We start from the raw sequence: 11,450 nt of genomic DNA on the forward strand, positions 1-11,450 counted from the left end.
GCCCTGTGCCCTCTGTCCTCTGTCCCCTCTCCTGTGCCCACTGTCCTGTGCCCACTGTCCTGTGCCCACTGTCCTGCGCCCTGTGGCAGAGCGGTTAGTTTGACACTTTAATTTTCCACTTGAGTTGTTCATCATTAATGACGTCACGAGGAGGTTTTAAACATTTGATTCTCGCTGTTGTTGTTTTTGTTTTTGTTTTTCACGCTGCGGCGGAAGGGCGAGTCTCGCGACACTTCCGCGCCACGTCGCCACGTCCCTCCGTGACCTGACGTAACGTGACGTAACGTGACGTGACGTGGAGCCCAAAACAAACCGAAGAGACGAGACCAGCGCCGCACGGACCCGCAGACATGTCCTCCGGGCCCGGCAAGGGGAGCTCCGAGCCCTGGGGCAGCTTCGAGGAGAGCGTCATGCAGGTGAGGAGAGCGTCATGCAGGTGAGGAGAGCGTGATCCAGGTGCGAGCTCCGGACCGGCTAACAGGCTAACAGGCTAACAGGCTAACAGGCTAACAGGCTAACGGGCTAACGGCTAACCCATGTAAACAGAGTGTAATCAGAAAGTCCACACGTCCCTGTTTCCCCGGGACAGTCCCAGTCCAGAGTCTGTGTCTCTGTCCCCGCAGATTTATACAAAACCACTGATTTGTCCCAGTTTTATACAAGAAATGTCCCAGTGTCTCTGTTTTGGACCAATCTGATCCTGCACCAGTAAAGAGAGACATAAACTGACATTTATTTAAGTAAAATACAGAGAAAGATCCTTAAAACACAAAGAAAATGTGACGATGCTGACTCATGTTGGTCATAAATGAACCGTTTTCCTTAATCAGTCGATTCACAGTTTTATTACCAGCCTCCACAAACCGAGTGTCCCAGTGTTTGATTTTGTAAATCTGGTGTCTCTAGACCAGGAGTCTCCAACCTGTCGTCAGGAGCTTCCAGGAGCTTTCCACCCCCTTCCAGAAAGTTCACCAAGGGATTTCAGGATTACACTTATTGTGCTAAATAAGTTAAATTTAATGAATTAAATTAGATTTAACATAAACGGATCATGGTTTATATTTTTAGGCGTCTCACTGTTCCATCTGCATCTGACACAGTGAAGGAGCATGGGAGGGCATCTGACGTGTTTGTGTTGTGTTATTAATGTGTTTGTTTTTGTGTTGTGTGTTTGTGTTGTGTTGTTAACGTGTTTGTGTCGTGTTTGTGTCGTGTTTGTGTCGTGTTTGTGTTGTGTTTGTGTTGTGTTTGTGTTGTGTTTGTGTTGTGTTTGTTTTTGTGTTGTGTTGTTAACGTGTTTGTGTTTGTGTCGTGTTTGTGTGTCCAGGGCGGGGGCTCGGCCGTCATCGACATGGAGAACATGGACGACACTTCGGGCTCCAGTTTCGAGGACATGGGCGAGATCCACCAGAGGCTGAAGGACGAGGAGGAGAACCCAGAACCAGACCCAGAACCGGACCAGGACCAGGACTTCCTGAAGGGCTTCAAAGGTCAGCTGGGCCGGCAGGTCGCAGACGAGGTACGACTCGATACCAATTCTGATCACACGATGATGAAAACCCTCTTTGTTTAGACGAGCTCCTGTGAGTTTGATTTGTTCTGATTCAGATCCAGATCGTTTTAAACACATTCAGGTTCTAAAGGTTCTGAAGGTTCTGCCAATGTGACTTCTTATGGTTCCAGACCTGAGAAAAATGAGAAGCGAGTTTTAGTATCGATAAGGATCTGATTTTTGATCTTTCTGTTGTGCACACACTGAGCCTCATGTTTGATAAAAACACAGATCTGACTTGTGTCCGTCGGCAGGGCTCGCACACACACAGATCTGACTCGTGTCTGTCGGCAGGGCTCGCACACACACAGATCTGACTCGTGTCTGTCGGCAAGGCTCGCACACACACAGATCTGACTTGTCTCTGTCGGCAGGTGTGGGAGGCGGGGAAGCGTCAGGCGTCGAAGGCATTTAATCTTTACGCCAACATCGACATCCTGAGGCCGTACTTCGACGTGGAACCGGGACAAGTCCGGACCAGGTCAGTCCCGAGTCCAGCACAGAGTCCTGGTCTAGTCCTGGTCTAGTCCTGGTCTAGTCCTGGTCTAGTCCTGGTCTAGTCCTGGTCTAAATCTGGTCTAAATCTGGTCTCTGTCCACAGGTTGCTGGAGTCCCTGATCCCTGTGCGGATGGTCAGCTTCCCCCAGGTACAAGTCATGAGGTCACACTCGAGGTCACGGGTCACACTCAGGGTCATAGTTCAACTTCAAATTCAAATTATTTTTGTGACTTTCTAAATCATTATGTAAATGAACATGTAAATACATATATGCATATGTAAATGAGCACATGAATATGTAAATGAGATGTGAATATGTAAATGTGTTTCAGAAAATCGCGGGCGAGCTGTACGGGCCTCTGATGCTCGTCTTCACTTTAGTCGCCATTTTACTGCAGGGAATGAAAACGTCCAACACACAGATCGTAAGAACACAACACAACGCACAACGACCACACACCTAAACAATGACCACACGACCACACAACGACACACACAACGACCACACAACTACACAACGACCAACACACAGATCATAAGAACACAACACAACGCACAACGACAACACAACGACAACACAACGACAACACAACGACAACACAACGTCCAACACAACGTCCAACACAACGTCCAACACAACGTCCAACACAACGTCCAACACAACGACCAACACACAGACTGTAAGAACACAACGCACCACGACCACACACCTAAACAATGACCACACGACAACAACAACGACAAGACAATGACCACACAACCACAACAACAACACAACTACTACAACAACACAACATCAACATGCCGAAACACACCACAACACGCCAACACAACAACAACACAATGACAACACACTGATTTTATTATTATTGTAGAACACGTGTGTTTGTGCGTTATTCCTGTGTGTGTCTCTGTGTGTGTTGTTGTTCTTGTGTGTGTGTCTGTGTCTGTGTGTGTGCGTGTTGTTGTTCATGTGTGTTTGTGATTGTGCGTTATTCCTGTGTGTGTCTCTGTGTGTGTTGTTGTTCTTGTGTGTGTGTGTGCGTCTCTGTGTGTGTTGTTGTTCTTGTGTGTGTGTGTGCGTCTCTGTGTGTGTTGTTGTTCTTGTGTGTGTGTGTCTGTGTCTGTGTGTGTGCGTGTTGTTGTTCATGTGTGTGTTTGTGCGTTATTCCTGTGTGTGTCTCTGTGTGTGTTGTTGTTCTTGTGTTTGTGCATATGTGTGTTGTTGTTCACGTGTGTGTGTGTGTGTGTGTGTCTGTGTGTGTTGTTGTTCTTGTGTGTGTGTGTGTCTGTGTTGTTGTTCTTGTGTGTGTGTTTGTGTGTGTGTGTGTCTCTGTGTGTTTGTGTGTGTGTGTGTCTCTGTGTGTGTTGTTGTTCTTGTGTGTGTGTGTCTGTGTGTGTTGTTGTTCTTGTGTGTGTGTGTCTGTGTGTGCGTTGTTGTTCATGTGTGTGTGTTTGTGTGTTGTTGTTCTTGTGTGTGTGTGTCTCTCTGTGTGTGTTGTTGTTCTTGTGTGTGTGTGTCTCTGTGTGTGTTGTTGTTCTTGTGTGTGTCTGTGTGCGTTGTTGTTCATGTGTGTGTGTTTGTGTGTTGTTGTTCTTTGTGTGTGTCTGTGTGTGTGTTGTTGTTCTTGTGTGTGTGTGTGTGTGTGTGTGTCTGTGTGTGTGTTGTTCTGTGTGTGTTCTGTGTGTGTTGTTGTTCTTGTGTGTGTGTGTGTGTGTTGTTGTTGTGTGTGTCTGTGTGTGTTGTTGTTCTTGTGTGTGTGTGTGTCTGTGTGTTCGTTGTTGTTCACGTGTGTGTGTGTGTGTTGTGTTGTTGTTGTGTGTGTCTGTGTGTGTTGTTGTTCTTGTGTGTGTGTGTGTGTGTGTGTGTGTGTGTGTGTGTGTTGTGTGTTGTTGTTCTGTGTGTGTTGTGTGTTGTGTGTGTGTGTGTGTGTGTTGTTGTTCTTGTGTGTGTGTGTGTGTCTGTGTGTGTTGTTGTTCTTGTGTGTGTGTGTGTGTGTGTCTGTGTGTGTTGTTGTTCTTGTGTGTGTGTGTGTCTGTGTGTGTTGTTGTTCTTGTGTGTGTGTGTGTCTGTGTGTTGTTGTTCTTGTGTGTGTCTGTGTGTGTTGTTGTTCTTGTGTGTGTGTGTGTCTGTGTGTGTGTTGTTGTTCACGTGTGTGTCTGTGTGTGTGTGTGTGTTCTTGTGTGTGTGTCTGTGTGTGTTGTTGTTCTTGTGTGTGTGTCTGTGTGTGTTGTTGTTCACGTGTGTGTGTGTGTCTGTGTGTGTGTTGTTGTTCACGTGTGTGTGTTGTGTGTGTGTTACAGATCGGGGGCACACTGATGGGCACGGCCATCGGCACATGTTTCGGTTACTGGTTGTGTGTGTCTGGGCTCGTGTATTTTTTGGCGTATCTGGTGAACGCTCAGATCACGATGCTGCAGACGCTCGCGCTGCTCGTGAGTCACACCCACACCGCACTTTTACTACAACTTTTACTTATACACGGAAATTATACAGATAATACACAGATAATACACAGAAAATACACAGATAATACACAGAAAATACACAGAAATTATACAGATAATACACAGATAATACACAGATAATACACAGAAAATACAGATACAGATATTACACAGAAAATACACAGATATTACACAGAAAATACACAGATATTACACAGAAAATACACAGATATTACACAGATTAATTTTGTCTTTTATTTAGTTTGTCGTTTCCGTGTCGTTTCCAGGGTTACGGTTTGTTCGGTCACTGCATCGTGCTCTTCGTCACCTACAACATTCACTTCCACTTCCTCTTCTTCTTCCTCTGGATCCTCATCGGAGGAATGTCCACCCTGCGCATGGTGAGTCCAGACCGGGCTCAGACCGGGCTCAGACCGGGCTCAGACCGGGCTCAGACCGGGCTCAGACCGGGCTCAGACCGGGTTGAGACCGGGTTCAGACCGGGTTCAGACCGGGTTCAGACAGGGTTCAGACCGGGTTCAGACCGGGTTGAGACCGGGTTCAGACCTCTGTGCTGTGTGCAGGTGCTGGTTCTGGTCTCTCGGACCGTGGGTCAGACTCCTCGGTTGGTTCTGTGTGGTTCTGTGGCGGCGCTTCACCTTCTGTTCCTGCTCTACCTGCACTTCTCCTACCACAGCATCGTACAGGGTCAGTGACACCTGACACCCTCCTGACACGCTCCTGCCACACACCTGCCACACACCTGTCAGATGTCCTCCCTGTGTGTCAGATTAAGTCAGATGCCCTTCCTCTGTCCTCAGGTTTGATGGAGACTCTGGAAAATGGGAATCACTTTGAGCCGATGCAGCGAGTCGCTCGAGACGTGTCCCAGATCACACTCAACGCCACCGCGATGGCCCTGTCACACTGAGCGCCTGACCGCACCTGTCCCCCTGACTGCACCTGTCCACCTGACCGCACCTGACCGCACCTGACCGCACCTGTCCCCCTGACTACACCTGTCCCCTGTCTTTAAAGGTTGGTTTAGTCCAGAGCTCACCCTGACACAGACCTGATCCATATGAGCTGATCAGAGCCCAGCTGCGTTCTGATCGGCTGTCGGGTGTGTGGAGCATTCTGATTGGCTGTTGGGTGTTTAGAGTGTTTTGATTGGCTGTCGGGTGTGTGGAACGCTCTGATTGGCTGTCGGAGGCAGGGCTGTGTGCTGATTGGACACTGAAGCAGCCTTTAAAAGAGACTTTACAAAAAGAAAAAAAAAAGTGACTTCTGTTCTGGACTTTTGGGGTAAATTGTGTTTTTCTTTAGTTTCTGTAAAATGTCGTTTGTTTTTGGTGATTTTTATCAAATAAAGTGAACTTCATTGTGATTGGTCCATTTCTCTCCAAATCTCAGACTACGACTCCCATGATGCACTAGGGCCAGAGCACTGAACTACAGCTCCCATGATGCACTGGGAGACAGGCGCTGTTATTAAAGGCCTGTGTGTGTGCGTGTGTGTTTCCTGATCACTGTCTGATTATTGATCATGAACAAACTCCACCTCCCGGGATTCTGACCCGACTCCTGTTCCTTACACAGACCTGACTCATGGACCTGACTCGTGCTCCTCTGACAAATAAAGGACGTTATTCATCGTCTTTTTACAATTTTTTATTATTTTTTATGTTGAACATTCTCAATATTTCAAAAAAACTCCAACACTTCAGAAACACAGATCCACTGGATTCTCCGTCACAGACCTGAGGAAGAGACGAACTGTTAGACCTGGTTTAGTCCTGGTTTAGTTCTGGTTTAGTCCTAGTTTAGTCCTGGTTTAGTTCTGGTTTAGTCCTAGTTTAGTCCTGGTTTAGTCCAATGTTAATCTTGGTTTAATTCATGTTTAGTCCTTGTTTTAGTCCAGGGTCAGTCCTAAATTAGTCCTGGTTTGGTCCTGGGTTAGTCCTGGTTCTGGTCTCACCTCAGACCATCTGGTACTGGTTTGTGTTGATGAATCTGGACAGACAACAGGCCACAGTGGTTCCGATCAGCTGCAAAAACAAAAGCATGTTTATCTGCGTCTGTCTGTAGTTCTGCTTGTGGCCTGTAGGGGGAGTACAGAGCTGCTGTAGTTCTGCCTTTGGCCTGTAGGGGGAGTACAGAGCTGCTGTAGTTCTGCCCTTGGCCTGTAGGGGTAGTACAGAGCTGCTGTAGTTCTGCCTTTGGCCTGTAGGGGGCAGTACCTGAGAGAAGGCGATGCCGAATGTGACACCGGCGATGATTCCGAGGTTTGTGTCGAAGAACGACGTCACCAGTTCGAAACAGCCCTGAGACACACAAACGTTTATAAAGATACGACAGCAAAGTCACGCCAGGGGTGTTCTGCATGTGTGTCTATGACCGAATGTTCAGCGGTTACCATGGAAACACAACACACACGTCAGCAAACACAAAAAAAAAGTGTAAAGGACGGGGGTCATACAGGAGACCTGGGTTAGTCCTGGTTTAGAGTCAGGGAGTTGTGGGTTCGATTACCCGTACAGGTGCAGAGTGAGGAGGTTGAGGGTTCGATTACCCGTACAGGTGCAGAGTGAGGAGGTTGAGGGTTCGATTACCCGTACAGGTGCAGAGTGAGGAGGTTGAGGGTTCGATTACCCGTACAGGTGCAGAGTGAGGAGGTTGAGGGTTCGATTACCCGTACAGGTGCAGAGTGAGGAGGTTGAGGGTTCGATTACCTGGCTGAACACTTTGGCGGCGGCTTGTGAGGCGTTACGGAGATCGTCTCGGTTACAGTCGTGGATTTGGACGCAGCAGGAGCCCGGGACTCCTCCGACCGGGAAGTACGAGCTGTGCAGCCAACTGCTGAAGTTTGACACGCCACAGCACTGCAACTGCAATACACAAGAATGAGTACTACAAGTACTACAAATACTACAAATATATACCAAGACACAAGTATGAGTACTACAAAAATACAAATATACACCAGGACAAGTACGAGTACTACAAATGTGCACATGTAGTAGTAGTAATAGTAGTGGTAGCAGTAGTAATAATAATAGTAGTAGTAGTAGTAGTAGAAGTACTTGTACCTTCCTCTGGATGTCGTCGACCGCGAGGCTGCGTTCATCCAGACCGTTGTATTTTTGAACAGCTTCAGAAAAAGAGCTCAAAAAACTTCCTCTAATCTGAAACACACAAACTGACTGTAGTACTGCACATACTGTAGTACTGTAGTACTGTAGTACTGTAGTACTGTATAAAGGTACTTGACTGTTGGAGACAAACCTCGTGACGAAAAATAAAACCCCAGATTCCAGCGATGAGTTCAGTGAGAAACACGATCGACAGCAGCACAGCGTACTGAAGAACAGAGACCGGGTTTAGACCGGGTTTAGACCGGGTTCGGACCTGGTTCGGACCTGGTTCGGACCTGGTTTGGACCTGGTCTGGACCTGGTTTGGACCTGGTTCAGACCTGGTCTGGACCTGGTTTGGACCTGGTTCGGACCTGGTTTAGACGTGGTTTAGGGCTTGTCGTGCACTGACCATGCGCAGCATCCAGCAGCGCCCCCTGCAGGTGGCCCAGCAGCCGAACAGCGACAGCAGCACGATCCCGGCGCCGGTGCCCGACAACACGAAGGGGACAGCAGAGGGCGCCCTGGAGATCAGCACCGAGTACGGACCGAGCATCAAGATCCACCACAGCCCCACGGACAACAGCACCACCCCCGACACCTGGAGATACAACACCACACATGAACACCACCGTCCACCTGGAGATACACCACCATCCACCTGGAGATACACCACCACCCACCTGGAGATACACCACCATCCACCTGGAGATACACCACCACCATCCACCATCCACCTGGAGATACACCACCATCCACCTGGAGATACACCACCATCCACCTGGAGATACACCACCATCCACCTGGAGATACACCACCATCCACCTGGAGATACACCTACACCTCCATCCACCTGGAGATACACCACCATCCACCTGGAGATACACCACCATCCACCTGGAGATACACCTACACCACACATGAACACCACCATCCACCTGGAGATACACCTACACACACACATGAACACCACCATCCACCTGGAGATACACCACCACCATCCACCACCATCCACCTGGAGATACACCACCACATCCACCTGGAGATACACCACCATCCACCTGGAGATACACCACCATCCACCTGGAGATACACCTACACCACACATGAACACCACCATCCACCTGGAGATACACCACCACCATCCACCATCCACCTGGAGATACACCACCATCCACCTGGAGATACACCACCACACACATGAACACCACCGTCCACCTGGAGATACACCACCACACATGAACACCACCATCCACCTGGAGATACACCACCACCACCATGAACACCACCATCCACCTGGAGATACACCACCATCCACCTGGAGATACACCACCACACATGAACACCACCATCCACCTGGAGATACACCACCACCATCCACCATCCACCTGGAGATACACCACCATCCACCTGGAGATACAACCACCATCCACCTGGAGATACACCACCACCACCTGGAGATACACACCATGGAGATACACCACCATCCACCTGGAGATACACCACCATCCACCTGGAGATACACCACCACACCATCCACCTGGAGATACACCACCATCCACCTGGAGATACACCACCCACACACCATCCACCACCACCACCACCTGGAGATAAACCACCTCCACCTGGAATAAACCACCATCCACCTGGAACGTTTGTGGACTTGCAAAGTTTGTGACTTTTAAAATATGGATTCACAAAATAAAAGTTTAGGAAACACTGAACTTGAGGCGAGATTTGACCAAAAACCAGACGGAGATTTGGATTTTCAGATCTGAAGCCGCAGGAGTCACTCTGAGTGTCAACAGATTTTAAAATCATTGATCAGAAGAGAAATCAAAACCAGAAGAAAAAAATCCCCAGACAAATCACACCCTGAATATCGAAAAAACAAACTCCAGAAAAAACAAAAAACAAATTCAGAACAAAAAAACTAACTCTAGAACAAAAAAAAAAAAAAACTCCAGAACAAAAAACAAACTCCAGAAAAAAAAACAAACTCCAGAAAAAACAAAAAACAAATTCAGAACAAAAAAACTAACTCTAGAACAAAAAAAACAAACAAACTCCAGAAAAAACAAAAAACAAACTCCAGAAAAAAACAAACTCCAGAACAAAAAACAAACTCCAGAACCAAAACAACATTTTATAAAGTTCACGACACTTGATGTGAGTTTATCTGTATTTTCTGTTCCAGAGTGAAGCTCCACTCGCCCCAAACGTCAGAACCTCTCGAAACACCTGCTGCTACGGTCACATGACTCGGGTCACATGACTCGAGGTCACATGACTCGGGTCACATGACTCGGGTCACATGACTCACATGACTCGGGTCACATGACTCGTGTCACATGACTCGAGGTCACATGACTCGTGTCACATGACTCGGGGGTCACATGACTCGGGGGTCACATGACTCGTGTCACATGACTCGGGGTCACACGGTGCGAGCTGCCTCCAAACTGTAAAAGCTCGACAAACACAAAACAAACTTGTGACGCGCTAAAGTGTGTGTAGAAGAAACTCACCCAGAAGATGAAGGAGTAAACCAGGAGGAGACTTTTGAGGCAGAAGATCAGGGGTTTGGTGTGGAAGTGTCTGCGAGACATTGCTCCAAACGTCTCAAAAGAGCCCGATTGTTACTGGTGCTTCTTCTCTCTTCTCCTCCACACACACCAGGCCAGTTCTTCTGAAAGTCCAGACTGCTCCTAAAGCCCAAAGCCTCAGATCTGCTGAAGGTTCTGGGTGTGAGAGCAGCTGGTCTCCTCCTCCCTCCTGAGTCACAGTGAAAAACAATTATCACGTCTACGACAAAATGTGGCACCAGAGCCCTGCAAACAGGGAGTCTGGTTTAGTCCTGGTTTAGACCTGGTTTAGTCCTGGTTTAGTCCTGGTTTAGACCTGGTTTAGTCCTGGTTTGGTCCTGGTTTAGTCCTGGTTTAGACCTGGTTTAGACCTGGTTTAGTCCTGGTTTAGTCCTGGTTTAGTTCTGGTTTAGACCTGGTTTAGACCTGGTTTAGTCCTGGTTTAGACCTGGTTTAGTCCTGGTTTAGTTCCTGGTTTAGTCCTGGTTTAGTGGTTTAGACCTGGTTTAGTTTTTAGTCCTGGTTTAGTCCTGGTTTAGTCCTGGTTTAGTCCTGGTTTAGTCCTGGTTTAGACCTGGTTTAGTCCTGGTTTAGTCCTGGTTTAGACCTGGTTTAGACCTGGTTTAGTCCTGGTTTAGTCCTGGTTTAGACCTGGTTTAGTCCTGGTTTAGTCCTGGTTTAGACCTGGTTTAGTCCTGGTTTAGTTCTGGTTTTAGTCCTGGTTTAGTCCTGGTTTAGACCTGGTTTAGTCCTGGTTTAGTCCTGGTTTAGACCTGGTTTAGTCCTGGTTTAGTTCCTGGTTTAGACCTGGTTTAGTCCTGGTTTAGTCCTGGTTTAGTCCTGGTTTAGACCTGGTTTAGTCCTGGTTTAGTCCTGGTTTAGTCCTGGTTTAGTCCTGGTTTAGACCTGGTTTAGACCTGGTTTAGTGGTTTAGTCCTGGTTTAGTCCTGGTTTAGAGTCCTGGTTTAGTCCTGGTTTAGTCCTGGTTTAGACCTGGTTTAGTCCTGGTTTAGGGTCCTGGTTTAGACCTGGTTTAGTCCTGGTTTAGTTCCTGGTTTAGACCTGGTTTAGTTTAGTCCTGGTTTAGTCCTGGTTTAGTCCTGGTTTAGACCTGGTTTAGTCCTGGTTTAGTCCTGGTTTAGTCCTGGTTTAGTCCTGGTTTAGACCTGGTTTAGACCTGGTTTCCTGGTTTAGTTCTGGTTTAGACCTGGTTTAGTCCTGGTTTAGTTCCTG

The 11,450-nt window shown here is 47.8% G+C and overlaps 2 protein-coding genes and 1 long non-coding RNA gene across 4 annotated transcripts; 1 reads left to right on the plus strand and 2 right to left on the minus strand.

Annotated features, from left to right (window-relative positions):
- The first annotated feature begins 255 nt into the window (after positions 1-255).
- Positions 256-5,886, plus strand: yipf3 (Yip1 domain family, member 3). Of its 2 annotated transcripts, none has more exons than XM_020931741.2 (9): positions 256-416; positions 1,328-1,519; positions 1,927-2,033; positions 2,154-2,199; positions 2,384-2,476; positions 4,356-4,487; positions 4,787-4,900; positions 5,084-5,207; positions 5,321-5,886. In XM_020931741.2, the coding sequence occupies exons 1-9, from the start codon at positions 351-353 to the stop codon at positions 5,428-5,430; spliced, it is 984 nt and encodes a 327-aa protein (XP_020787400.2). In that variant the 5' UTR covers positions 256-350; the 3' UTR covers positions 5,431-5,886. The 2 variants fall into 2 exon arrangements, with proteins under 2 accessions (XP_020787400.2, XP_055018726.1); XM_055162751.1 differs by having other exon boundaries at positions 280-436.
- Positions 5,887-6,478: 592 nt separating this feature from the next.
- On the minus strand, positions 6,479-10,294 carry LOC110166495 (tetraspanin-7-like). Its single transcript, XM_055162754.1, has 7 exons — positions 10,161-10,294; positions 8,045-8,233; positions 7,785-7,859; positions 7,589-7,684; positions 7,232-7,387; positions 6,740-6,823; positions 6,479-6,547 (listed from the first exon to the last, which is right to left on the minus strand). Exons 1-7 carry the CDS (start codon positions 10,239-10,241, stop codon positions 6,479-6,481), a joined length of 750 nt encoding a protein of 249 aa, XP_055018729.1. The 5' UTR covers positions 10,242-10,294.
- Positions 8,264-9,374, minus strand: LOC129411548 (uncharacterized). The gene is made up of 3 exons (XR_008633352.1): positions 9,279-9,374; positions 8,458-8,485; positions 8,264-8,369 (listed from the first exon to the last, which is right to left on the minus strand). It is a non-coding gene; the product is annotated as an uncharacterized LOC129411548 (long non-coding RNA).
- Positions 10,295-11,450: the final 1,156 nt, after the last annotated feature.

Source organism: Boleophthalmus pectinirostris, unplaced genomic scaffold, assembly GCF_026225935.1.
Source record: "Boleophthalmus pectinirostris isolate CB_2022bp ecotype Guang Dong unplaced genomic scaffold, ASM2622593v1 HiC_scaffold_5, whole genome shotgun sequence".
In the NCBI taxonomy this organism is placed as follows: Eukaryota; Metazoa; Chordata; class Actinopteri; order Gobiiformes; family Gobiidae; genus Boleophthalmus; species Boleophthalmus pectinirostris.